At 39.1% G+C, this 26,306-nt stretch overlaps 2 protein-coding genes and 1 long non-coding RNA gene across 3 annotated transcripts; 1 reads left to right on the top strand and 2 right to left on the bottom strand.

The window, feature by feature from the left end:
* Window positions 1-701: 701 nt before the first annotated feature.
* Window positions 702-10,235, bottom strand: LOC117821920 (SAM pointed domain-containing Ets transcription factor-like). Its single transcript, XM_034696480.1, has 6 exons — window positions 10,209-10,235; window positions 9,072-9,492; window positions 6,647-6,844; window positions 6,433-6,477; window positions 6,180-6,317; window positions 702-2,004 (listed from the first exon to the last, which is right to left on the bottom strand). Exons 2-6 carry the CDS (start codon window positions 9,472-9,474, stop codon window positions 1,826-1,828), a joined length of 963 nt encoding a protein of 320 aa, XP_034552371.1. The 5' UTR covers window positions 9,475-9,492; window positions 10,209-10,235; the 3' UTR covers window positions 702-1,825.
* Window positions 5,207-23,244, top strand: LOC117821922. Its single transcript, XR_004633092.1, has 6 exons — window positions 5,207-5,281; window positions 6,196-6,322; window positions 6,658-6,885; window positions 7,776-9,428; window positions 14,240-14,344; window positions 23,005-23,244. It is a non-coding gene; the product is annotated as an uncharacterized LOC117821922 (long non-coding RNA).
* LOC117821921 (protein ILRUN-like) lies at window positions 16,490-26,068 on the bottom strand. Its single transcript, XM_034696481.1, has 5 exons — window positions 25,830-26,068; window positions 23,313-23,467; window positions 23,026-23,223; window positions 19,671-19,996; window positions 16,490-18,505 (listed from the first exon to the last, which is right to left on the bottom strand). The coding sequence occupies exons 1-5, from the start codon at window positions 25,985-25,987 to the stop codon at window positions 18,470-18,472; spliced, it is 873 nt and encodes a 290-aa protein (XP_034552372.1). The 5' UTR covers window positions 25,988-26,068; the 3' UTR covers window positions 16,490-18,469.
* Between the last annotated feature and the right edge of the window lie 238 nt (window positions 26,069-26,306).

Here is a 26,306-nt window from a genome sequence, read left to right as displayed (position 1 = left end):
GGAAAACATATTAAGTAATAGGTACCATATCGTATGAATTTCATTGCAATGGAATTGTCAGTGTATCATAAAAGCGTGACGTTATCCCACGCTGTCAGATTTGTATATGATGATGTAATTTAAAGATTATATTCTATTGTAACTGTACAACTGTGTTGAGTTGAAAATGAGACCTAACCATGTTGAGACAGTAAAAAGGTGTACATGTAAATGCTTTTTTATGTTGAAGATCTCTTCCTTATGCACACAGGGGACAGCAGCTCACGCCGTGGACTCCCTCCCCCCCTATATTAGCGGTCTAGAAGATGTATGTTCATAGTTAGTGATGTACTTTTATCTCCTAACTGGTGTAGTGCCTGTTCATCTTGATGTAACAAGAAGTTCATTTAAATATGCATAAAGATGATTATGATCACAGATAATAATGACAATAGTGATGAAAAACCCGACTCAAATTTGTTGTGATGGTGTCAATATTGCGATATTGGTTTGAAAGGGAAACAAGTTTGTTGAAAAAACAGAACTTAGTGTCTGTGTGTTTATTGGATGTCCTTCACATGTAATTTTAAATGATCATCACTTTAAATGAAAGCTTTATTGTAGATCCTGAACACAAACACAAAGACAGTCATTTAGAAAGGACTTTCTATGTAGGCAGGTTTGATAAAATGTATTTTTTTATTTTTTATTTACAAGGACCATGCATATTAATGAACATTTCTTTAAATATGCCAGAGTTAGCCAAAAGGCTAGTTTCCATCCGCAGTTCCTTGCTAGATGTAAAAAAAAATAGGCTCCCTAAAAAGGCATTGCTCTGCAACTTCTAAATATTCTTCAAAGAAGGAAAATAAGTGTTGTTAAAAAAGAATATTTGATAGACACTTTGAAAGTTTGGACAACAGTTGGATGTGAAGATCAACGCCACTCACGTGTATGTATGTTTATTAAGCAGTCTGAACCAGCAGCCATCCAGCTTAGGGTTGAAACAGCTTGGCTGGTGTGGTTCAAAGGTGTTAAAACACACCCTCCATTCCTAAAACCTAACAAATTACATTTTTAAGGGGTGAAAAAAAAACATAATTTGTAGTGTTCTTTAATCTTTGGACAAAGCAAGGCTAGCATTTTTGGTCTTAAAGCTAGCTAACCTCACAACTGCTTGCTCCATGTACATATTAAGTTAAAAGATTTGACAGTGGTGTCAATCTTCTCATCTAACTCCTCTCTGAAAAAAAGACAAACACATTTCTTATTTATGATATAAATTTAAACAGGATAGTTTGAAGGAGTGCTAAAAACAATATAGAAAAAAAATTAAATGCAGTTTTGGAAGTTTAAAATGATTGTGATTGTATGATAGGCAGAAGCGCATATAGGCAGACTATACAATTGAAATAGACATAAAAGCTGCTGTAAGGAACTTCCAATTTGTGTTGATTTTGGCATCCCCTATGGACAATCTGACCTTTTGCTGAAATCATAAGTAGAGTTACTCATCTGGACTTTTTAAAACAGTCAAATATATTACTCATAGAAAAAAAGGCAGTTCTAACTGCTTGCTGTTAATTTGTTTCATCCACCTCCTCTCATGCGGCAGCAGCCTCAGACATTAAAATTAACAATATAGAAACAACCCTGTTGCTGATTTTCTTGTCTGCTTTTGTAAATCATAAAAAGGCACAAGTATTGATTGCAGTCTGTTTCATAACCAGTGAAAAACTCCTCACAGGTGCTTTAAATACAACGAGCTTCAGAGTTACTTTTACTTTATGTCCAGCATATAGTCAGTTCCTCTTCAGCTCGTTGGATCAAATAATTTCTCTCTTCATTATACAGGGTTCACAAACTGGTACACCAGTCTTCGTGATACATCAGGCTTTCTGATGATTCCTTTCTTGTAGTACTGGCGTATGGAGCGACTCAGTTTGTCGTAGTTCATGGCCGGGCGGTTCTTCCTGATGCCCCATAGCCTGGCCACATGAGCCGAGTCCTCTATTTTGAAAATCCCTGTTAACAGAAGAAAATATCTCATTCAGTTCAGAGTTAAAGCTGCTGTTGGTAATCGTGATATAAACATCAGTTCTGAGAGAGATTTTTTAATCTCAACATTCCCCCTCCCCTCTCTGCTGTCATAACCCCGCCCACAAAAGATTGTTGTGTGTATAGAAATATAAAGAGTAGACGCCGCATCAACCGCTAATACCTATTGGCGCTGACGAGCCGAGGGGCGGCCATCTTGGTCCGGTCACCCGCTCCACTCAGTGTAATCTGTTTGGCACGTGCAATTAAGTGTCAGCGCATTTAATCAATCATAACTCGCTGAATACTAAACTGATTTTCATGCAGGGTTTTTTTTTCTGCAAACGTCATACATGTAGGTATGATACAGGACACATGGTTCGGCGTATTTTAATATTCATAGTGGGCTTAACAGTAATAGAATATTCTGATATGTGATATATGTGATGTATGGTAGGTATTTTGCCGCACAGGGCTTTGGCACCTTGAAGTCTCTGCTGCTTCAGTTTACGTTTACAGGTAGGATCATGGGTAGGATGGCCGGACCAAGATGGCGGCCGTATTTCTTGCGCCTCCAGCAGCCAATGTGGCATCTACTCTTTATATGTCTATGGTTGTGCGCGTTCTATGAGGAAGTAGTGGCTTCCCAGCCAATCAGGGCGATGTACTGGGGCCACCACTCGACCAATCAGGACGGAGGGTTGGGGAGTAGCTCTGATTGGTCCGTGATAACGGGAACAAGGGGAATAATAACATTACTTTATACAAAGGCATTGGAAAACACAGAGATTTTGCCGTAAACTCAAATTACTTCACTTACAGATGAGGACCGATCATCTATCGCTTTATGAAGCTTTTATTTTAGTATTTCCCCTAGACTGCAGTTTGAATCTCAACATCAGCTAAATATTTAGGATCGCAGAACAACATTTAACATTTAGATTTAACATTTATCATTTATATTTATATTTAGCAATTAGATTTAACATTTATATTTATATTTAACATTTAACATTTAGATTTAGATTCAACATTTAGATTTATATTTAGAATTTATATTTAACATTTAGATTTATATTTAGAATTTATATTTAACATTTAGATTTATATTTAACATTTAACATTTAGATTTATGATTAGCATTTAGATTTATGATTAGCATTTAGATTTATATTTAACATTTAGATTTATATTTAAGTTTCAGATTTAGATTTATGATTAGCAGTGAGATTTATAGTTAGCAATTAGATTTATATTAAACATTTAGATTTATATTTAACATTTATATTTAGCATTTAACATTTATATTTATGATTAGCATTGAGATTTATAGTTAGCATTTATATTTAACATTTAATATTTATATTTATATTTAGCATTTATATTTATATTTAACATTTAGATTTATGATAAGCATTTATATTTAACATTTAGATTTATGATTAGCATTTAATATTTATATTTATATTTATATTTAACATTTATATTTATATTTATCATTTAGATTTATATTTATATTTAGCATTTAGATTTATATTTAACATTTAGATTTATGATAAGCATTTGGATTTAGATTTAACATTTAGATTTATGATTAGCATTGAGATTTATAGTTAGCATTTAGATTTAGATTTAACATTTAACATTTAAAGTTATATTTTTGGCCTTTTTGCCTTTATTTTATAGGACAGGTGGAGAGAGACAGGAAATGTGGGGAGTAGAGAGTGGGGGAAGACATGCAGGAAATGGTCGACCGGCCGGGAATCGAACCGGCGACCCCTGCGACGAGGACTGTAGCCTCTATATGTGGGGCGCTTAGACCGCTAGGCCACCAGCACCCCAACATTTAACATTTAGATTTAGCATTTATATTTAGATTAAACATTTAGATTTAGATTTAACAATTAGATTTACATTTAACATTTAGATTTATATTCAACATTTAGATTTAAAAATGGACTCTACATTTTTATGTTTTGGAGCTAAGTGTGGAGAAATGTTGCTGTTATTTTCGGTGCGCACATCTTTACAAATGGCGCCCCATACAGCAGCTTTAAACATGAGAGACATATAGGAGCGCATCTCCTTTAGCTTAATGCCAACCGCCTGTATATGCTAGCATAACAATGCATCAAATTGGCAATGCTAGCTAGCATTACTTACTATAATAACTACTTCTGGTTGGAGTTGAGTGTTTAGCTAAGAAAGCTAAACATATAGGGTGAGGCTGTAGTGTGTTTGTTTTAGAGCTATATTCAAAGTTTAATTAGTAGTGTGATGTGTTTGAATGTCTCTGACATTTTGTGTCAGCCAATTTGCTTTCCTGCCATGAGTTACATAAGACCATTGATAGTGCTATATGCTGACTATGACTGCAGTAAGTGAGTAAGTAAATACATTTTATTTAGTATAGCACCTTTCATGGAATAAAATCACAAAGTGCTTCACAGGAAAAATATTCAATTTCAAATGAAATCATAAAACATTAAAAGAAACAGACAATAGCATAATTAAAACATGAAATATCTGTACATGGTGAGTCGAAGGCCTGTTTAAATAAATGTGTCTTTAAGAGTTTTTTAAAGGTGACAACAGAGACGGCTGAGCGAATATTTACAGGAAGAATGTTCCACAATGTTGGTGCCACCGCTTCAAAAGCATGGTCACCTTTTGTCCGTAGACAAGCTCGAAGGGCAACTAGCAAGCCCTGATCAGAAGACCAGCAGGAACATTTGAATACCTGCTATTTAATTCTTCAAAGTAAAAAAGTCATATTACAGGTATCTTTCATCCACTTCTTACATTAAAAATTTTACTCTAAGATCAAAAATGAAAGATCATTCCAAATATTGTAATTTTGAATATCAAACACAGATTTCAGATTGTGGATGTTGGATGTCAGACAGATATATCAAATATAAGGTTTTTCTTTCTTTTTTAAGACTTCTAATACAGATATCCAAAATTGTCTTTTCTGGATAGGAAGAAAGTAGCTGTGAATGTCTCTAATAACAGTTAAGATGAAACAGACAATAGCATGATTCAAATATTAGTCTGTAAAGGTGAGTCGAAGGCCTGTTTAAATGTCTGTCTTTAAGAATTTTTTTAAAGGTGACAACAAAGACACCTGAGCGAATATTTACAGGAAGAGCGTTCCACAATGTTGGTGCCACCACTTCAAAAGCACGGTCACCTTTTGTCCTTAGACAAGCTCGAGGGACAACCAGCAGCCCTGGTCAGATGACCTAAGTGACCTACTGGTGAGGTAAGGGTGGAGTAGGTCGGCGATTTATTCAGGAGCCTGATCATGCAGAACACTATACACAAAAACAAGGACCTTAAAATGAACCCTAAATTTAACTGTAAGCCAATGTAGGGAAGATGTGATGTTGGTTGTCGGAATGGACTTAGTCAACAGCCTTGCAGCAGCAAGACACTAAGCTGAACTTAACACCAAGTTGTACTTTAAAGCTGCTGTTTGTAGGAATGTTGTAAAAAATGTTACTTTTTTTTTGCTGGGTTTGGAGAAAAGGTCATAATACCCATCAGTACTCATCGGTAAGTGGAGCAATTTGAGACTATTGTGAAATCTCTGTGTTTTCCAGTGCCTATGTATCAAGCAATGTTATTATTCCCCTCGTTCCCGTCATGACGGACCAATCATAGCTAATCTCCAATCCTCTGTCCTGATTGGTTAAGGGGTGGCCCCAACTACGTCCTCTGATTGGTTATGAGTCTGGCACTATCATGACTGCACACGCTGATTATTTCTCTACTTTTCTCTACTTTCTCTTCTTCCTTATTTTTTTATGTATTTATTTTGGTGCCTTGGTCCACAGTATCCTGTAACCTCTTGAGTCCTTTGCCTCCCTCCTCCTCCCGCCACCACAGATAACCATGGACAGAAAAGGGTTACAACACTGTCCCACCAGGCTCAAGAATCACCTTAGCCTTAGCCTTGCACACGCTGATCTGTGTTGGGGGGCTAAGAGGGAATCTGATTGGGAGGGATAGTGTTGACATTCAAAGTCCTACTCTCTGAACAGATGTTTACTCTGTGACTACCAACAGCAGCTTTGAATAAGCATCACTGTAATGAGTTACTTGCACCCATACCACTGTTGTTCTAAATTGCCCTGCTCACTGTAACTGTGTCATCTCACCTTTTTCTTTGTTAAGCCAGCGGATGCAGCGGCTGTAGTTATGAGGCTTGAGCAGCAGCTCTCGGAGGAACTGCCACAGGTGGATGGGCTGGTTTGGATAGTTACTGATCACCTCTGTCCAGGAATCATCATCCGCTGCTGAAGTAGGAAAGGTTTTCAGAAACTACAGGTCACACAAAGTTTCATGTTACACAGTTACCTTCAGCATTTTGTTCAGTGAAACCATCACAGGTAGTCTTGACTAAGAACTCACTAGATTTGTTGTCTTCTGGTGGGCAGTGCTCCCTCATTGCTGCAGCTAAATAAACAGAGAGAATAGCAGTTTACTCCCCACAGAATACTTAAAGCGAAGTCTTAAAGTAACACTTAGTCACAGTGCATTTGCTTCACAATCCGCCTCTTCTAATGTTCCAACAACAGAGAAAATGTCTTATAGGTTCATTTCCCAGTGTTTCTGTTGCTCTTACTTGATTTCCAGATGTCTAGATGAGCATACAGCATGTCCCCAAACTGCGATGAGTGTAATCTGAAGTCTGCTTCTGTCATGGAGCACAGATCCTTCCCGTTAAGCTCCTGGAACATGGTGCTGACCTGTGGCAGCTTGTACAGGTGCTCAGTCCAGAGAAACCACTTCTGGACATGCACGCAGCTCCAGTCCAAAGGGTCTGAGATGGAAAACAAAGAGACAACACATCTCACTTCAGTGGTAGGTTTTTCATAGATTTCTAGATTTTCTGGAAGAATACAAATATCACTGCCTCATCTGTGAAATTTTACTTGCTTAACCTTTTAAAGCACAACATGTAATTTTTGTAGATCAGCCAGTAAAAATATTCATGATCAAAATTAGTTTGACAAGCTGTGCAAACTGTCAGACTGTCACGAAACTGAGCAAGATCAGAGGATATGTGATGAAAGGCAATTTAGATGTTTGACTTTTGACGATCTATTAACCAAAATGAAATCTCACACTGATGTTGACGATTGGAGTTAGTCTTATGCAAAATGAAAACACCATGTGACTTAGTTGTCAAAGTTAGTGAAAGCTCCTGTGGCGAGTTTTTATCTTGTTAGGAAACAAAACTTCACGATGTGTGAAACATTCAACTGTTAAAGAAAGAACGATAAAACATCACTGAAACATGTTTAGGATCAAATCAGCAAAGAGATGAAAGATGCTGCTTTTTCTACAAGGGGGTGCCTAAATCAACACAAACTGAAAGTTCCTCACAGGAGCTTTAACCACACTGCAAAAAAGGGTAGCTTAAATATAGGCTAAAAAAAACTTATTTCAAGATTAACATTTCTTAAAACTAGTGAAATTATCTGTCCATGCAGCAAGTTAATTTCACTTGACAAGACATCTTAAAATTAGATAAATCTAAGTAAGACTTTGAGTTTTTGCAGTGCAATCACAGGAAGCAACAATAAGCCTGGGACAGCAATATTAGGAATCATGGATTTAGTGACTTGAATTAAGTAATCAAATTTGAGTATTAAAGTTCCCAAAAATTATCAAGAACATGCTTTTGTTACAGAGACTGTTACGGCTGTATGTCTTGTTCTGTGTCCCTCCCCCTTGATCACCTTCTGCAGGAGCTTCTTGATTGAGGCAACGAGGTTCACCTGGCTGTGGGCCTTAAAGTTTGCTGCTGCCTGCAGTCAGTGAGAGGCAGTTGAGTTGGGGACTGCTGGCCAGCTGCCTCTCCTTTAAGGGATTTGTGTGTGTTTTTGTTGTGTTGTGTCCTGTCGTGTCCTGTCAGAATGTAGTTAAAAATTTGTTGAATTGTTTAACCCTTTGTGTGGCTTTATATTAAATTCCCTTTTGTTAAATGTTACAAGGTGCTTTTGTGGTTTCTATGGGTATCGTGTTGGATTATTGTTAGCCCCACAGGGCCGCGGCGTAACAGAGACCATCACTGAAAAATCGTTTTTAAATATTTCCAATAACTTCATGTGCAGAAGACGGTGTTCTGTTTTTTTTCCTTCCAGGTTACCTGACCATAGTCCCTTATTTTTAGATGTCCAATAATTTCTCTCTATTTCAGCATTTAGGCTAAAACTGAACCTACAATTTGTTATTTGAAAGTATTCAACAAAGTACCATTAGTTTTATTTTCAACTACAAAAAGGTGACCAGTGTTTCAAGAAAGTTGGCTCTGTGGGCAAAAAGGAGAGCGTAGAAATAGTCCTTAGCTTTGGCTATCATGACAAACTATTCTTTACAGACCAGGAATACAAAACTCTGTAAACCATTCCTCAGCCCCTGGCAGGCTGTCTAAACCTTTATCACTGTTGTACCTTACTACTTTTTTTTTTACCTTAAACCCTGTTATATTAACTGGGTTTGGACAATTTGTGGAGAGTTTTGAAGGCTCCTGGCAGGCAGGGGAATGCACCCAGGGAAGTGTAGGCCATAATGTATGTTTGTCTCAGTCTGCTGCATCAATCCTGATCCTATTTTGAAATATCTCTCCTGTACTCTCTTATTTTAACTCAATTGCTGATAGACTAATTTGAACTATGAGCATCATGCTCTACATGAATCATAAGCAACAATTAATTTGTCCCCTACCCTCAGAGTTAGACAAAAGCAAATATTCAGGAACACGATGTCTGTATGAATTTAAGGCTACAGATAAGGAAATTCAAGAACTGAAGATGATCTTTCAACAGAAGTGTTTGCACAAGGAAGGTAGGGCCCCAGATGCTCACAGGTAACAGTTGTGCCTCTATGTGGATGTTGATGTGAGAGCAAACAAACAAATGATAGCTTTGTAAGGTGAGTTCTTTTTAGACTTAAACTCCTGCCAACACTTTCTGTCAAAGTTTTTTTTTTGTTTAATGTCTCTCTGATAACCTCACATTGACCTTTTTAATTTTTTGTGCTACCTGGTGCGATGTTGAGTAGTTTGCAGGCTGTGTCCACATCCTTCAGCACCTCTCCCACCACCATGGTCTGGACCTGCTCCAGACATCGCTCCCCGGTTTGGCCCTCCATTTCAGAGGAAGGTTCCTGAACCTGACTGGGCTTCGCTGGACTCATCTCCGGGGTCCTGGATGGAGGAGCAGCAGCAGGAGGAGCCGGGGCCTCTGTCATCCTCAATACCCAGGGGTTCTCCTCCACAGCCAATCTGTCCGGCCAGCTGAGCTCAGGAAGCCCCAACAAGCTGCGGGGGGGTTTAACGTCCTCCCCCTCATCTAGCCAGGCGGTCCTGGTGTCGGTGTGTGGGTGGCTGATGTAGAGAGGTGAGTGTGAGGTGAAGCCTGCATGCTCACAGCCTGGAGTCGCCATGCTCAGGGTTGTTTGACACTGCCAGAAGAAAGCACAAAGTGTTGTCATCACATCCTGTGTGACATTTTCAGGAGAGATATTGTCTTCTGAGACAGAGATGCTCTATTGTCAGGCTGAAACCATACCCAAATGCCCAATATTTAAACAGTAACTATCCCAAAGTAAACTTGACATTTGTTGGATGCTATTTACTTTGCCAGGACTTACTTTGAAATAAGCAATCTGTCAACTAGAGCCTTTGTCACTGTCTTACTCAGTGAGGCTATTGTTTGACTTTCAGTTAGTTTTAATGCCACTTCAAATTCAAACTGTTTGCAAATCTTTAAGAATAAATTTCACCAATGAATCCATGAACTGGAAGTACTCCAACAGGTTCAGACTGGGTGAAACTACAAGCTTTATTCCCCTCATACTCAACATCTTTTAATATCTTGAGACAGCAAACTAATCCACCTTTCTTAAATTGAGATACAATGAGAAAGACAGGAGCTTCATTTGAAACTGAAAGTAAATGAGGCTGTTTGTCTGTGTAGATTCAAATGCATGTGCACAGGTTTAAGGTGTTTATCACAATGCAACACCCACAGCCTTTTAAGAGCATCACATTGGTCTGCATCAGGACATCAAGACAGATCAGTCGTTATAGAAAGAAAGCTTGATAGAATAAAGTATAAAGGGTGGGATAACTATGAAGCAGTTTGAGCTTATTTATCAAGAGTAAGACATCAGCTCACCAGGTTCTGAGCGGTAAGAATTCCAATCCGAAAATACTGCACCTGTTTGACTCCCTCAGTAACACTAATGCATCTATTAAATGAGTACCATTGCTGCCTCCCCCATGCTCTGAGCACAGCACCATTGGGTATGAGAGTATGAGGTTTTGTGCTTATGAAGAGGCATTTAGATCGATCTGATCACCACCCTTCTGCATTCTAGAATATTTCCAAAGCAATAGCACATGGAGCAAGCTGTTTGATAGACAAAAGGGCAAAAACTTGAGTTTTGTGATGAAACAGAGGCTATGTTAATCAAGACAATTACAAGGGGGGAAAATGACATTTGGAGGGTTTTTTTAAAGCCTTTTACCATAAAGTTTTAGCATCCTATTAAGATCATTATAACTGATAAAACAGCACACAATCCTGTGACAGCCTTGTTTGGACACATGGTTGAGGTCCCTGCTGTAATTTTCACACCTGCAGGCGTTAGCAGTTTAAATGTTTAGCAGCAGTAAAAAAAAAACCTGCTCTTCTAGAATATTCTTTCTCCCTGGGATGAATGTCTTTCCTACACGTGTGTAGTCTCTTATCTCCAATACAAGCAGCATGCTCATGAACACATGACTGTTTCTTGAAGACGTGTAGGATTTTCTGTTGTATGCCTTTCTATCAAAGTGATATGACATTGACTTTTATAGCTGCCTTTATTCTTTAGTTCTCTAGACCAGGGGTTCCCACATATTTTTCAGCCCGCGACCCCCAAAATTCTAGGTGCCAAAGACTTGTGACCCCCACTGTTTAAATGTTGCTTCATACTTCAGAATGAGTTTACCTACATGCACATGTGGCTATGTTTCCTGTGCTGCTGTGAATTAACCTGCTGAAACTGATCCTTTTGTTAATTAACTGTTAGCTAACCCTAACCCTAACTTTAGGAGTCATCTGGCAACAAAGAGAGGCAGAAAACTAATTAATTGTACTTATTTGCGAGGTTTATTTCAAATGAAACTACTATTTTTTGTCTATCTTTTACCATAATGGCTAAAACAAGCAAATTTAAATTACTTTAAAAAAATCCCCCAAAAATCTGGAAGACATCTAGGGACCCCCCCCCCCCCCCGATTGGTGTCTCGCAAACCTCCAGGGGGTCCCGACCCACACTTTGGGAACCCCTACTCTAGACTAAAGGAAACGTTTGATAATTCACCTTCATGAGCTGTTTTTTGACTCTCTCTATGTCTGAATGTGTTTGCATGTGTGAGTGTTTGTTACAGGTTGCAGGGCGACTGTAACAAAAACAGTGAGGGAGTACAACAAAGAATTGTTATTTTTTTTAAAATCTAAAAACACATTTGAGCTTCTAGGAGCTAGATGTTTTCATTCATCCACATACAGCAAACACAGTCAGTTAAAAGGAAAGAGAAAAAGACAAACAATGACAGTATTTGCTTATTGTTGGTCTCGTACAACTGATTGGAGATTACAAGTAAAAGCATTGGCAGTTCTCACCTTGTATCATTGTGATAACAGCAGAGGGGATAGCGTGAGCTTAAATACATTCAGTGAATTAGACATCACAGCAGCTACAGTACAAACAGTACAGTGACAGTGGGATGGTAAGAGTAATAACAGGAGTAGTAATAATAATAGTAGAAGTCATGGCGGTTATAAAAAAGCGCTGGATAACAACTAAATGAAGTTGAGCTCAGAGTGGAATCTTAAAGCATTAACAGGCTATCTTTTTTTCATTCACCATCCCTAGATGGGCATCAACTCTCAAACACACAGGCCGATGAGACAGCACACGAGGGATAACATACAATGATGGACTTAAATTTGAAAATATTCAATGACAAACTGTTACCTAATGAATATTTCTGCTTTAAAAAACAGTTAAACTGGAGTTTAAAACAACTGAGGTCATGATATAATTTAATTTTGTTCCACATGTTGATCCCCAAAACAGTTTAAAAAACCTCCTTACCTCTGACTTAAAAAAGTGCCTGAGGTTTCAAAGGGCATCAGTAGAAGGTAGTTCCTTCTAGGTCCTGTAGTATTAGTTATGTCAGTATTTTAGCAGTCATAACTCATAGAAGTAGACATAGAGAGACCGCTCTGCAGTCTTACCTGGTCAGTTTCCAATGCTGATGCTCTCTTCTCCTCAACTGATGCTCTGTCTCAGTTGGTGTTGACGAGTGTCAGGCCCTTGTGTAACTCACTTGCCCTCAGGTGAGGATGTGCTGTTTGTAGTTTGTGGCGTGTCCTACCAGCACTCACAGCTGGATCACTGCTGTCCACTCTGAGGCGCCTTGTTTGACTCGTAGTCTGAGCAGCAGTACTTTGACTTGTTTGGCCCCCAGTGCCTTAAAGACTTATCAATTCTCAAAGAACGGGAGTGTCCAGATGAGAGGAGGTTGTTCTTAGAGCGCTATTTAATAATGACTTGAGGCAGTGCTCATATAGAGAGCTCCTTAAGTAAACAGAGCAGGTGAGTCTTAGCCTGGAGGAGAGGCTGTGAGTTTTACAATCATCTCAATGGAGGCAGTTTTTACAGATGGCTTTTTGAACATAAACCAGAACATGCAAATCTAATTTAATCTGATCAGCTAAGTGTCAGAGATTACTTTTTTGTATGATTGGTCTGGAATAATTTGAGCCTATTTTTGAAAAGAAACTCAACTGCAGGCGTAGTCTGAATGCACCCCCTCTCTATAAAAAGTTCAGTCCCTCTCTTTCAAGGCAGGTCTTCCATGCGGTTAAGCTTGAAGGAGATTAATTATGTTTCCATTGAGAGGAAATGCTTCAGAATATCTTTACTAATGTATCACCCCTGAGCTTTTTCATCTTTGAAAGCAAAAATGATGAAATTGGAAGTGACACACGAGCTAACTTTACTCACTAATAAGCAGACGTGTGGTTAGTTCAGGCTTGATTTCAGTTTGAACTCATATGACACCAGAGAGGCTGGCTGCGTAAGGATACACAGGATCTCTGGAGGGTCTATGAAATATCCATAAATCATCCACAGGAAAACGATCAGAGATAAGAGTGGAGGTGTTCTGTAAGGTGTGAAACTATCATTGGAAAAAGTTGAAGAACTGGTACATGCAGCGAGTACAGAAGTCGGCAAGGGAAAAGAAAGCAAGAGTGTGTAAATGTTTGCTTAAACCCAACAGAAATGTTTGTGCGGTTGTGTTGAAATATTCTAAGGAGCTGCTGCCTATGAATCACCCACACAAATAAATCATCTTTCGAGGCCTTTTTTTGAAACGATTACAGCTTAACAGGTCAGAAATGTTGACAAAGTGAGCAGCAGAGGTACACAATAAAGTACAACCACCTGAAAAACAGCAGCTACCTCTTGTAACTGAAGCATTTTAAACTTTAACAGTGAATCATTCAGCAGCTGATTCCACAAATACTGAGCCACCTTGATATTCTTCTGTGCCTCGCTGTAAAACACTCAACAAGAGTAAAAGTCAGATGAGAGTTGCTCCCCTCAGGCAGTTTGGCTCTCCAGACTGCTGCTGGTCAGAGCCGTTGACAGACACAAAGGCTCTAAGAGATGGAGGGGCACCTTTAGACCAGTAAACCTTCAGGCTAACACGTAATCTGACACCACCTTTTAAAGTGCTAAAGGAAAAAAAAACACCCTACTGTACATCTATTGTTTGAGCCTGAACTGTTAATACTGTTTTCTTCAATTATGAATCACAAAGGTCACTTTCACACTTGTTTCCTGAGGCAGCAGAAACCTGTGCGCTTGTCTTGATTTGGCCTTTTTGCTGTATGTGTGATGATTTTGTTTGCAGATATTTCATGTTGAAACGTAGCTTGAGGTTTTTTGGGAATAAATGAGCAGGTAGTGAATGTCTGTTTAGTTTCTAATTCTACACAGAGCACTGCTTATAGATGTCTTCTGTAATAATACATTTAAAGTGTGCAGCAGTGTTGTGTGCATTTTTCATACTAATTGAAATGTTTTTCTCCTTTTTTTTAATTTTTTTTTATAACATTGCCTTCTATGCCTTTACTCGGAGGACAAGGCAGTGGAAAGAGAAGGAAGCTGAGAAGAGAGAGTGGGGAATAAAATGCAGCAAAGGGCCAAGCATTGGAGTCAAACTCGGGCCACCCACTATCCGGACAGGAAGGTACTGCTTCCACATAAACACTGTCAAATCCTACCTGGCTTGCCTTATACATCCACAGACCAACCACTAGCCCATCCTCCCTGGCAGCACATGATCTACACCAAACACTGTGGCCGTGGCAATGGATGGTTTGCCATGAAACAGGAAGTCGTTTTTTTTTTTTTTAAAAGGGCTTAGAATACGTGTAGAGCAAGAGGCAACCTCTGATCTCAAACTATGAAGCCCATGCAGAAGTGTTATAAACTGCAATTCATTGAGAATCCGCTTGAGGCTGGCTGCAGAAACACCAAAAATCACATAGACACCAATTTAAAAAAAGATGATCTTTGCAGCATTAATAAACATGTTTACAGCCTGGTTCAAAAAACAGCTTGGCTCTACGAAGCTAATCTCTCTATCGGCACACACTGTACGGGGGGTGAATTTATTTCTAACGCAACGGTTCAGAAGATATTAAGATTTCGAGTTTTTGCCCAAATAAGGACATGACTGACTTGACTCCCGGACGGGAACACATAGCGGTTGGCTAAGAGGCTCAAACTCCACCCCTTTACGTCACACTTTGCCTGGTTGAGTTCCGCAATTCCAATATGGCTGCCGCCATCGATTGGCTTCAAAACAGCTCTAAAAAACAGATGGGTGACGTCACAGATACGACGTCCATATTTTATACAGTCTATGGCAGGGGTGTCAAACATGCGGCCCGCGGGCCAAAACCGGCCCGCCAGAGGTTCCAATCCGGCCCGCGAAACGACTTTGCAAAGTGAAAAAATGACAGAGAAGACATTAACTGCAATAAAAGTAACTACTATTTCAAATTTGTCCTCTGGGGGTTGCATAAAATCATAGCGCTGAGGGAGCGCACCTGAACAGCGCTTTTTTTTTACCAGGATTTTTTTTTCTCAAAGTGAGAAAATAGATTACTTGCTGTTTGCATAATTCAACAGCTGTTTTTGTAGAAAGATGGTTCATTAAATGTGAACATTTTCAGAATGTACTTGTACCTTTTTGCACTAAAACAAAGGGAAAATTTTGAGTTGTCGTTATTTATAGGTTATCATGTTGTGATTTTACTGGTCCGGCCCACTTCAGATCAACTTGGGCTGTATGTGGCCCCTGAACTGAAATGAGTTTGACGTCCCTGGTCTATGGTGTAGAGTCACCGAACGTTGTACACAGGATTCCAGTGCAGCAATAAGAAGTTTTGAGTGTGGTTTGATCGATGGGCGTGGCCTAATATCTTATGAAGCCATGCCCAAATTTTCCAAAATTCAGCCACAGCAGCATTAATCCTTGAAGATGTGCTGTCAAAGGCATATAAATCATGCCTCGGACATACAAAAAGGTCTGTTGAAATCAAGTGGGAAAACCAAAAGGAGAGGCGCCATGTTGAATTTTTCATATCACCCTGAAACAGGAAGTCGTTTTTTGTACAGCTTTATCTCCAAAACAGTTGAATAAATATCTGCATCGTTTTCTCTTAAGATATCCTTGAGACGTTGGTCTTGATGTGTGCAAAAGACTGTGAGTTTTGGTCAGATGGCATGGTCAGTAACGTGGCAAAATTTTAATTTTGACATCATAAATCACCATAAAATTTGAAAATGGTCTAGTTCAGCCATATATTGAAATTACTTGTGATATTTAATCACTGACCAAACCTCTTATTTAACTAAATTCTGTACATTTTTCCTAATATATGAAATGCTTTAAAGCCCCTGTGAGGAACTTGTATGATTTTGGCGCCCTCTGTGGACCAAGAGACATCTTATCGCTGTGCTGGCCTTGTCCTGTACTAAACTCATCCTGCCTTCTCTAACAGTCAGATGTATCACTCACAGTGAATCTCGGGTGTGGGAAAAGTAAAGAAATAGCTTTTTCTTTGGTGTGCTGTCACTCATCTAGTCTGATACCTACCCCCTCGAGGCATTGGAAAATAACAAATAATCAATCTTGTTACTGATAGTCTTGTTTGCTTTTTAGCTCACTGAGGCATCACTGTTAATGTCAGTCTGTTTCCCTACCAGCCAAGGACTCATCACAGAGGCTTTAAAGATGAATCACTTTAATTGATCATTAAGTAATCTCTTTTTGAATTTAATAGTCAGCTGCTGTAAAAGAACCCTGATGCAGAAACAACAAGTCTTTAGTTATCAGTGATAATTTAATCATACAAACATTCGTCAAACACACAGGGAAAAAAAAGCTTTCATCTGTTTGCACTTCCTCACTCTCATAAATGTGCTGTTGTATGAGTCTAATGCCAACTGATTCATTCTGCAATCTGGCCAGTGGAAACTTCAGAGAGACATTACACCCAGAACAAAATACACTTTGCACTTGATGAACTGACACCGGCAGCGTGGCGAAACAATGATCATCGACAGTTTTGCACAGAAAATGTTGAGTGAAACAGAAAGAAGCCCAGAGATGCACTTAACATGTAGAATAGACTGGCTGGTACTGTCTTGATGTCAGAGCTCTGTTACCCTGGGGCTAACAGTTCACATTTTAATGAAAGAGCGGTGTTTACCTGACGAGGTGGTCCAAACTCAGGACAGATAAAATCACAGAGGTGATAAACCCTTCAGGACTTAACTGTACTCGCTGAGGAAGAAAGCACGCACAGGCCTCGTCATCACACAGTGCATAGATCAGCCGGTTAGTGCAAGTTCATATGCAGTAATGTGGATCTGCCATTGTCGTTGAATTAACTGTTATTTAATGTTCAAACCCAGTTCAAGAACCTCTCAGTGAGAAATGAGAACAATTGTAGGACTAGAATGCAGAACATCAACAATAACAGACAGGATAAATTCAGAACAATAATCACACTGATACAAATATTCAATGCAAATATACAATGATGAATCTTTGGGTAAATTAATATGTTTCCAAATACATTATCATCCTCTACATTCATCAAATACATTCAATCTAATATGATGATAAATGCATGTCTGACAGCTTTTAAATGAAAATTTAGATAGAATTTTTTTAACCTTGTATAATTATGACTCAGCCGCCATTCATATGGCTCCGACACAATGTCTTCTGGCTTATTGTGCATTAATCCTGTTCCTTTTTTTTGTGTGTTTTTAAATTTAGTGCAAGCATGTAAAAATAAGCTTCTTCTTACATTCTGAAAATTACTGAATGAATCTCTAATACTTCTTTATTGCCATTAATAATAATCTGCCTATATTTTCTATAACTTCATAAATGTGTAAATGAATGTGCCAGCAATGATCCTACCTCCACTGAAGGATTTATTTTTGACTTTTATGACAAATCAGATAAATTTTCACTTATTGTGTTACTTCCATAGAGAGTAGTTAGAAAGTTTTTTCACTACATTTAAATTTAAGCCTTTTTTTTTTTTTCATATCTGTATTGTCTTGTTGGTAAGAGAAGTGGTCGACTCCCTCCAGTGGAGAAAAGCGGCACTGCATCTACATTTGCAGGTACCATTACAGCACAGAGACTACTCCTCTGCTTACACAAGCTATTTTTTTTTTTTAAAAACATACTGCCTTTAAATGAGCTTCAGATGTATTTCTTGGGAGAAGTTGCTGTTCCCCTTGTTATAAAAATTTGAAGTTTAAAATGAAGATAGAAAAGTAAATAATGATATCCGATGTTTTGTTTCAGAGAGACCCGATCGATGCACCAAGAGTCAGAGCAGAAACTGGAGAATCAGTTGGCAACATTAATGGCTTTTCCTCCAAAGTCTCTCTTTCCAGTTGCACACACATATACACACGGTTTCACAAATACACACTCCTGTCATTGTTTCATTTTCACTCTTGACACCAAAAAAAATCTGAAAAAAAAAAAGAAAGAAAAGAAGTCTTCACTCAAAAGGACTCAAAGCACTCATCTTTAACTTAGCATTCACACGTGCATACAGTGGGTTGTGGGATGTTGGTAGAGCTGCACGTCAGGAGCACTGGCCTCTGGTTCATCCGGGAAAGAAAAAAAAAAGCTGGACTTTGCATAAAGAGTTTTTGAATCTCCACACACTCTCTCTGCCAGCTGCTGATAAAGCCACTTTCTTTCTCTTGTTGGTGTGGCAGACTCCAGAGGTACGGTTCAGTGCTGCTTCACTGCGACAAGTCCCATGATTTAAGAGTGGCCAAAGGGATAGGGCTCCTGTATACCCTGCAGGGGAAACAGAGAGGAGGGTGAATGACGGAGAAGAAAACGACGGAATGAGGAAAAAAAAGTACTCAAGCACACCGTCAATTTCTCTTTTTTAAAACTTTGTTAACTTCTTTAAATATTCATTAGCTTGTTTGAGTGTCTCCAATGTGGGGATTTGTTGCCTTCCGATGTCCTCACTGACAGTAAACCTGATTATATCTGTGTTTCAGACTATTTCTCATGCAAAACAACACACTGGATGTGTGGCTGTGTAATTTCTCACAGATAATTAAGGCCAATTCTGGCAATTTAAGGATCCTGAAGTGACTTTCCAAATAAAATCATCATTAGGTCAGGGTTTTAACTAATTTATATTTTCTGATTAGCTATCAACTTCCTGAAAAAATAATCCAATTTTGGTCAACCTGATACAATTTTATTGCTACTTAAGAACTTTGGCATCCAACGAGGCTGACATTGACACACCCGGTAAATATTCCTTAAAAAATATTTGCAAATCAGCTTCTAAATCTGTAATCTTGTTTCTTGAGTGTTAAAGCTGCTGCTGGTAGGAATGGTGTCAAATACGTTCCTTTTTTTCTGCTGGGTTTGGAGAAAAGATCATAATGCCCATCTGTACCCATCGGTAAAAGAAGTAACTTCAGATTATGGCGAAATCTGTGTTTTCCAATGCCTATGTATAAAGCAATGTTATTATTCCCCTCGGTCCTGTTATCGCGGACCAATCAGAGCTACTCCCCAACCCTCTGTCCTGATTGGTCGAGTGGCGGCCCCACTGCGTCATCCTGATTACTGGGAATCCACTACTTCCTCATAGAACGCGCACAACGATCTTTTGTGGGCGGGGTTACGACAGCAGAGAGGGGTGTTGACATTGGAAATCTCTCACTGAACTGATGTTTATATCACGACTACAAACAGCAGCTTTAACTATAAAATATGACATGTGAGGAATTGACTATTTTGAAGCTTGACTTTAAAATCAAGGGTAAAAAAGCATCCATTAATGTTTCAGTTGCTCTACTGCAGCCTTGAACGATGTTTTCTGTAGATGATATGATTGACGGACAGACACAGAAAGGACAGACGGAAATGATGAGAGAAGAAAGCAGGATATGATTCAGTATCTCGGAGAATCTCCTTGGCCTTTGGTATATCTTACCTGGTTATAAGAGACTACTGATAAATTGCTTTGTAGACTGTTTGCTACTATATCCACAGAGTTATGTGAGAGTCCGTTCTGATCTTGCTGCAGCTCGGGGCCCATTCCCTGCCAATGTTCCTCTGCCACCATGTGGCTGCTGGCGTCATGGAGGCTGTTGTTGTTGCTGTTGGGGCACTTGCTCTTCTCTGGTGAAGCGAAGGGGTTGTAGTCTCCTTCCAGCCTGCGGTTCGGCTGGGTGTTGAACTCTGCTTGGAAGGAGGAAAGCTGCTGCGTGACGCCGAGGAGGCCGCCGACCTCCACACTCAGGATCACCCAAATTACATCTGTCAGGAGAAAAACAAACAGAATGAGATGATTCACTCCTCTATATTTACTGGAAGAGAAAATAATGTGCGCCTTCGAAGCAGTAGTTAAATCTCTCTTAGTCTAGACCGCGAACACAGCAGACACTAGGAGGTTTTAACAGCCCCAGGTTTGCTATTCTTCCTCTGTTAAAAAAGGATACTGGTGGTTTGAAGTGAGGAATTATCCCAAAGAACACTAATATGAAATATTAATAAAACACTTTCATTTGGTTCCTCCCTGAAGCAGGTTTTGAGGGGCCTCCTGTTGTGATCCATCATACAGGTGAAAGTGCAGGAGACATAACTCAAGAAAAAGAATGACTCAAGGTTTAATCTGTGAACGCTGATAGAACGGGCCCAAAAATGTTAATGGATTTTGCTGGAGGGAACCCATACATACTATCATTAGTGTTGCCTGACTACTGCTAACCATTGCAGATATAAAGCATTAGAGGTGGGCTGTCATCCATTGGTGATGGCTGGCAATCAATGCGGATGAGCAATTCCCCATCAGGTGGTCACATTGTGATTTTAAAAATGTTGCAATTACCAAAACTATTCAGAGAGCAGCAGTGCACAGAGTACAGACTCAAAACTCTCCAGGGGTCTGAGGGAGTGGTCAACCGATATGTTTTTTTCAAAGGCCGATGCCGATGTTAAGAGAGCTGGTTGGCTGATGCTGACATAATGCTGATAACTTGTGGTGTTGCTGTTTTGCATTTGGTAATAAATAACAATTTAATAATTAAAAAAATAAGCAACATTTCTGCACTTTAACATTTTATTAAATAACTGATGTTGGCTTAATATTCCGGAAAGGGACTTCAGGTTTTCTCTCCATATTAAGCTTTGCAAAGCTCTAGAACAGGTATTAAAGCTAGGATTGGTAGTCATGGAAAACTAGCATGAATCCGAATGTAGCATTTCCTCAGGACTCCATCTAACCCCTCCCCTCGGAGCTCCTCCAAAACGACGCCCTCGCTCACATGCACGAGCGCCGCTGCTTAGCGACCATATGATCGTGATTGTTTCAAAACCGGTCTTAAGCACATCGTTTGTGTTTTGCACTACGTCAACTCATGTCTCACTCAGGGGTAAGGAAACACCAAAACATTATCATAGTGAAAGTTAAAAACACAAACAAACATGTAATGTACACACAGGAGGCGGGCAGAACGGCAGGACGGGATTTGATTGGTTTCATAATTTGGCTCCTGATGGCAGGGATTGGTTGGTGTTTTCCCAGGTTTACTCCGGCTGTAGAGAGCAGCTTTTTTTTTCCGCTCTTTTTTAAGAACACATTATGTATTGATTGCAATCGGGACATAAAGATCATTTTAACCAGTATAACAAAAAGTGTATCTAAATCTGACTACCAACCCCAGCTTTAAGTCTAGCTGTTTTTGCTCAGGTAACAACCAAAGAAATCCAGCATTTCCCATAATTCTGCAGCACCTGATCCCTGCCAGTAGAATGCAGAATGGCTAAATGAACACGAGATGCTAACAATGCTCGACAGCAGTCACACTGAAGAAGCTGTCTGCAGACATTATTTGTTTATTTCTTTAATCAGCCTCGTGAGCGCAGGTATTGGTTGATTACTACTATGCAAACATGCCATTAATCTTCCCACCTATTAATCAGTCTCTCTACTCTAAAGTCCTCCGTTTTGCTTTGTTCATTGAACACTTTGCTTTCAAACACATGGGAAGCCAAAAATTGTTCAAAAGCACCAACAGGTGTTTATTAAATGCCACTGTTAAACAGGGGTGACGCCTCAGGGTCTTTAATAAGCACTGCATGGAGTTTGTTTGGAATTGGTCAAACACTTGTTCTCAACACAGAGCAAGCAGGAGAGCTGCACCAAATGGAGCCTGAAAATGGTCCTGATATACTCTAAGAGATGTGCTGCAGTACTGCAGAGGAGATTCAAAGCAATTTTTCAAAAGCTCGGGCACAGAAGAAAATGAAACTGGGGTGAGCAATATTTTTTAAACAAGTGATTTATCACTGTCTGTTTACTAATTCACACAGACTATCAGATGTTAGGCCTATCCCTAACTTGCATATTCCGTCAGAGGGATCAAAGGAACATTTTTCATTATTTTCTTATAAAATAGATATTAACAGCATGGGTTTCTTTTGCATTGTACAGTATCTGTGTTTGTTTCAGTAAAACTGTTTAAATGAGGCTTAACTTAATGATTGTTACACTGATGTTACAGTCATGGTCCAAGTGGTGCAAAATCTGATGCTGCCTTTTTTGAACAAATTCATTTGTACTTCATTGACACTTTTCTATCACTGCTGATTAACGTATCATAGTGGTGTAATTCATGTACAATGTTGATGTCACCCATAATAGTTTACTCACAGCTAGCTGAAAAAACTGAGTAAATTTCTCTATCTGTCATTTATTAAAAAGATAAGAAAGTGTTTGAAGCTAGATGTTGTTATGTGCCACTTTGGTGGACATCACCAACCTTAATTTGATGTTGGCAGTATGATCGAATACAAATGATAATTTACTGGTAAAAGGAAGAAAAGGACAATTATCAAGTGAGTGGTATTTTGGTGATTACACTTGCTGTGTACACAGAAGAACAAGGGTCTAGCATTGGCCCACTTACCCTCTAATTAAGCAGAGATGTTTCAATAGTTACATTTTAGAATGACCTGGTGTCAGCAAATATTAGCTTCTGCAAACATGACCTGAGCACTGCTGAACATTAGGGTACATTAGTCTGATTTAAGTGTTGGGCTGCAACTGATGATTATCACATAAATTATTATTTTATTAAATAAAACACAGTCTCTCACAGCCTGAGTCCAACACCAAAAGATATATTCAGATAATAATGAGGTTGAGCAGAAGAAAAAAAATCATACAATCAAATTCCAGGAAAAGGAACCAGCAAATGTTACTTTTTCGACTTCATTGTGTGTCGGTATGTTCTTTAATAATGTGTTTTTGTTTTATCTTGCAGAGTGAAGTTTGTTGTTCTTACCTCCAAAGTAAAGACCGGTAGCTGTGCACATTCTCCACTGGCCCTGGAACATGCCAGGAGACGCAGTGCTCTGCATTTGTACGCTGACATCAGTCATTTCCTGCGGGTCTAAAGACCGAACCATCACCATGTTTACGTGACCAAACTGATCTCCTCCAACATACTTCAGACAGACTCCAGGAGGCCACGACTCTGCACCTGGAAGACACACAGACACAGACACAGGTAAGTTATAATCTTTATAAATTAGGTCAGGTATCTACTCTGTGTGTGATCAAATGACCTACCAGTGTTCTGTATCCTCCAGGTCTTTGTGAAAGGTGTGTCTGGGGGTACTGATTCACCCTCACCGATCGTCACATCCTTCACTAAGGACATGCAGGGTGCACTGATGTTGGGACTCTCAAAGTCATAGTAGGCTCCGATGGCTGCTTGTAAATTCCTGAGGAACAGAAGACCAACATTCAGGTGATCAGAAGACATTAAGTTCAGAGAGTACACAAAGTACACAAAGAGCTTGTTTCAGCTTTTATGTATTATTTCAGCAGATGCATGCCACAAAACACCTAAATTATCAAAATAAAGATAAGGAAAATAATGTGAATAGTTTTTTAACACTGGATGTATTTAAGGTGTTAGTATAGTGTCAGCAACACCATGGCTGTATTTTTGAAAGCTTACAGTATGAACATTTTTCTTTGAATATTGTAAAATAATGCCAACTCTGTTATCTCAAATGTGGAAACCACTGGAACTACTTTTAACCCTCATGTTATGTTACCGGTCAAATTGACCCTTTGTAAAGTCCATTTTAGGCAATATGTGCCTTCCAAAGTAGCTAAATACAGCACAAAAATCTGGTCAGCATTTAACAGAAGAGGTGTCTCATGTTCATTTATCAACATCACTTCATAAAAAGAAAATGTAAAATAAAATAAACAAAAAATCCATGTTATGTAAAACTATTTTATTTATATTTAGGTATTTCCAATGTAAATTAAAACAAGTTTTAAAATGAATTTTCATGAAAAACAAGCAAGTTATTCTCATTGAACCATGATCTGAGAATTAAAGAACACCAATGGACTAAATGTTGATTTAAATGGTTAGTAATAGAGTTCAAAATGAGATTTAAAATATTGTTTATTGGGATTTTTTGAGGTTCTGACACTTTTGGATAATTGAATATGCTTTGGGTCAAATTGACCCAGGAACATTATTGATGTTACTGAGAAACAAACATAACAGGAGGGATAAGAAACCAAACACAAGGTGACTGTAAAAGGTTTACTGTAACTCCAGTACCTTATATATGGAGAGGATCAGATATGAGTTGTTGGGCAAAACAACTAGATTTGAACAGATATGGCAGCCCTTCCTTGACTACATCACGGCTCTTAGAAGACCCACATGACACCTCAATGCCTTTGTGTTTTAATCACAATATATATTGCACAAAAGGATGCCCATAGCAATATGTAATTTAGAGTGCTACACAGACGTGTTTTTTGTTTTTGTTTGTTTGCTTTTTGTCTGCTTGTTTTTTTGTCGAATAGGATGGGGGAGGGGGTATTGTTCTTCTTTGTTAACCTTCTGAATGATCTGTCTTCTGAAAAAGCTATAAATAAAGTATTTTTTAAAAATAGGTGTACTGTTAAACTATACAAAATATAGTATTTATAATGTGTACTTTCTGAATAGATTCTTAATAATGTCTTTCTGTGGTGTCTGTCCTCGGCAGAGACAGCAAATGGGTTCTTCCTCTGACACGCTCCTCATCCATAAAGCAGAAGTAGTATTTTTAGAAAGCCAGTTGCAGTGCAGCTATTACACCACATCACGTGTTATTACTACAGCCTGGAGACTGTAAACTGTCCCTTTAATCCTGCATAGACTCGCCTTGGCTTCACACTGCACATGCGCAGGCGGGACATACTGAAGGGGAATTCTTAGAATAACATTCCCGTCCATTACACCTTTGCTTTCGTAGTAGTAATCAATGACTTTACAAAATTTCTGGTTTCACTGTATAAAAGTGTCATAGAGAGCCTTATTTTGAAACCAGGAGAAAAAAACGAAAAGCTCGATACTTGTAAAAAAAAAAGCATTTTTTTCCCCTGTAAGGTGAAAATGAACAAGGCTCCTGTGAGCTTTGAGCTGCTCTCTGAAGACTTACGTAATGAACACATTTGCTTCCCGTACTGTTGTAGTGGACAAGGAGAGACAGGCATAACGTTCATGTTTCACCATTTTAGTCGATTATAATGAATAAGTGGCGGCTGTTCACCCCTGCCCTAACATAAAATGCAATAACATGTACTAAATTGTAAGATAGTAGTCATAAACTTTCTGTTGTGTGAGTTCAGTCCTGTGACTAGCTTACCTGGTAGCAAACATAACCCCTGTCTATCATCTCAGAAACACTTTAGTGGACATTTAATCACATTCAAGTCACGTTAGGATACACCGTGGAGTCTTACAATGATGTTGATTTATGTCTGTATGAATTTTAAAAATGTGAACACCCACTAAACAGCTTTCATGCGTCCCTGACAGGCAATCAGAAGTCGGTGACTCAGCTAACGCCTGTTACGTTACTACAGCGTCGTTAGCTGTCAGTGTACCCACGCTAACGTAAACGCTCTCACTGTGGATCACAATGAAGGAAGACACTGCGTGTGATTGAATATCATTGCTTCCTACCCTAAAAGTTGAAATCTACCGAGTAATGTCGGTTGGAAAACTAGCTAGCGCACAGTATCTGTCTGAAGCATACAGGAGGCCAGACGAGTCACCGAGCTCACCAGTTGGTCATGTCCAGAAAGAAGGCGCATCCGGCAGGGTTTAGCTGAAACCCGAGGAGCCTCTGAAATTCCGATATTAAGATGTCTTTGTCTGTTGTTCCCATGCAGCTGAATTTCTGCATGAGCTCCTGGTCCAGGTCCAGGTCCATGCCCTCCATCGCGGAATCGCCTGGACAGACACAAGGGCTATGCTCCTAATTTAGTCCGAGGCCTCGACTTGTCATAACAAACTCAACAACAGGGCCGAGTGCGCATGTCACATGATTGTGTTGTCTGCCTCAGCCTATGAGACTCTGGCCTGTAGGAGACACGATAATACTGCGCCCTCCTTCAAATATACTGTACTCCAGGTTTACTTTATCTATAAAGGTTAGTTGGTATATGATTAATACAAAATATTCCTTATGTATTAATCTCTTATGCTATATCGTCAAAACATTTGATCATAGAAAAATCTAAATCCCCATGAGAATATAT

This window comes from Notolabrus celidotus, chromosome 11 (assembly GCF_009762535.1).
Source record: "Notolabrus celidotus isolate fNotCel1 chromosome 11, fNotCel1.pri, whole genome shotgun sequence".
In the NCBI taxonomy this organism is placed as follows: Eukaryota; Metazoa; Chordata; class Actinopteri; order Labriformes; family Labridae; genus Notolabrus; species Notolabrus celidotus.
Note: the sequence above shows the minus strand (reverse complement) of the source record. Positions and strands in the feature narration are given on the sequence as shown.

Coding starts and splice junctions, on each gene's coding strand:
- LOC117821920 (XM_034696480.1), bottom strand. CDS start 9,474: ATGGCGACTCCAGGCTGTGAGCATGCAGGCTTCACCTCACACTCACCT. Junction 6,478..6,646: donor TCTAGACATCTGGAAATCAA/GTAAGAGCAACA, acceptor CTGTTTATTTAG/CTGCAGCAATGAGGGAGCAC. Junction 2,005..6,179: donor CTGGCTTAACAAAGAAAAAG/GTGAGATGACAC, acceptor TTCTGTTAACAG/GGATTTTCAAAATAGAGGAC.
- LOC117821921 (XM_034696481.1), bottom strand. CDS start 25,987: ATGGAGGGCATGGACCTGGACCTGGACCAGGAGCTCATGCAGAAATTC. Junction 23,468..25,829: donor TTTCTGGACATGACCAACTG/GTGAGCTCGGTG, acceptor TCTGTTCCTCAG/GAATTTACAAGCAGCCATCG. Junction 23,224..23,312: donor CTGGAGGATACAGAACACTG/GTAGGTCATTTG, acceptor TGTGTCTTCCAG/GTGCAGAGTCGTGGCCTCCT.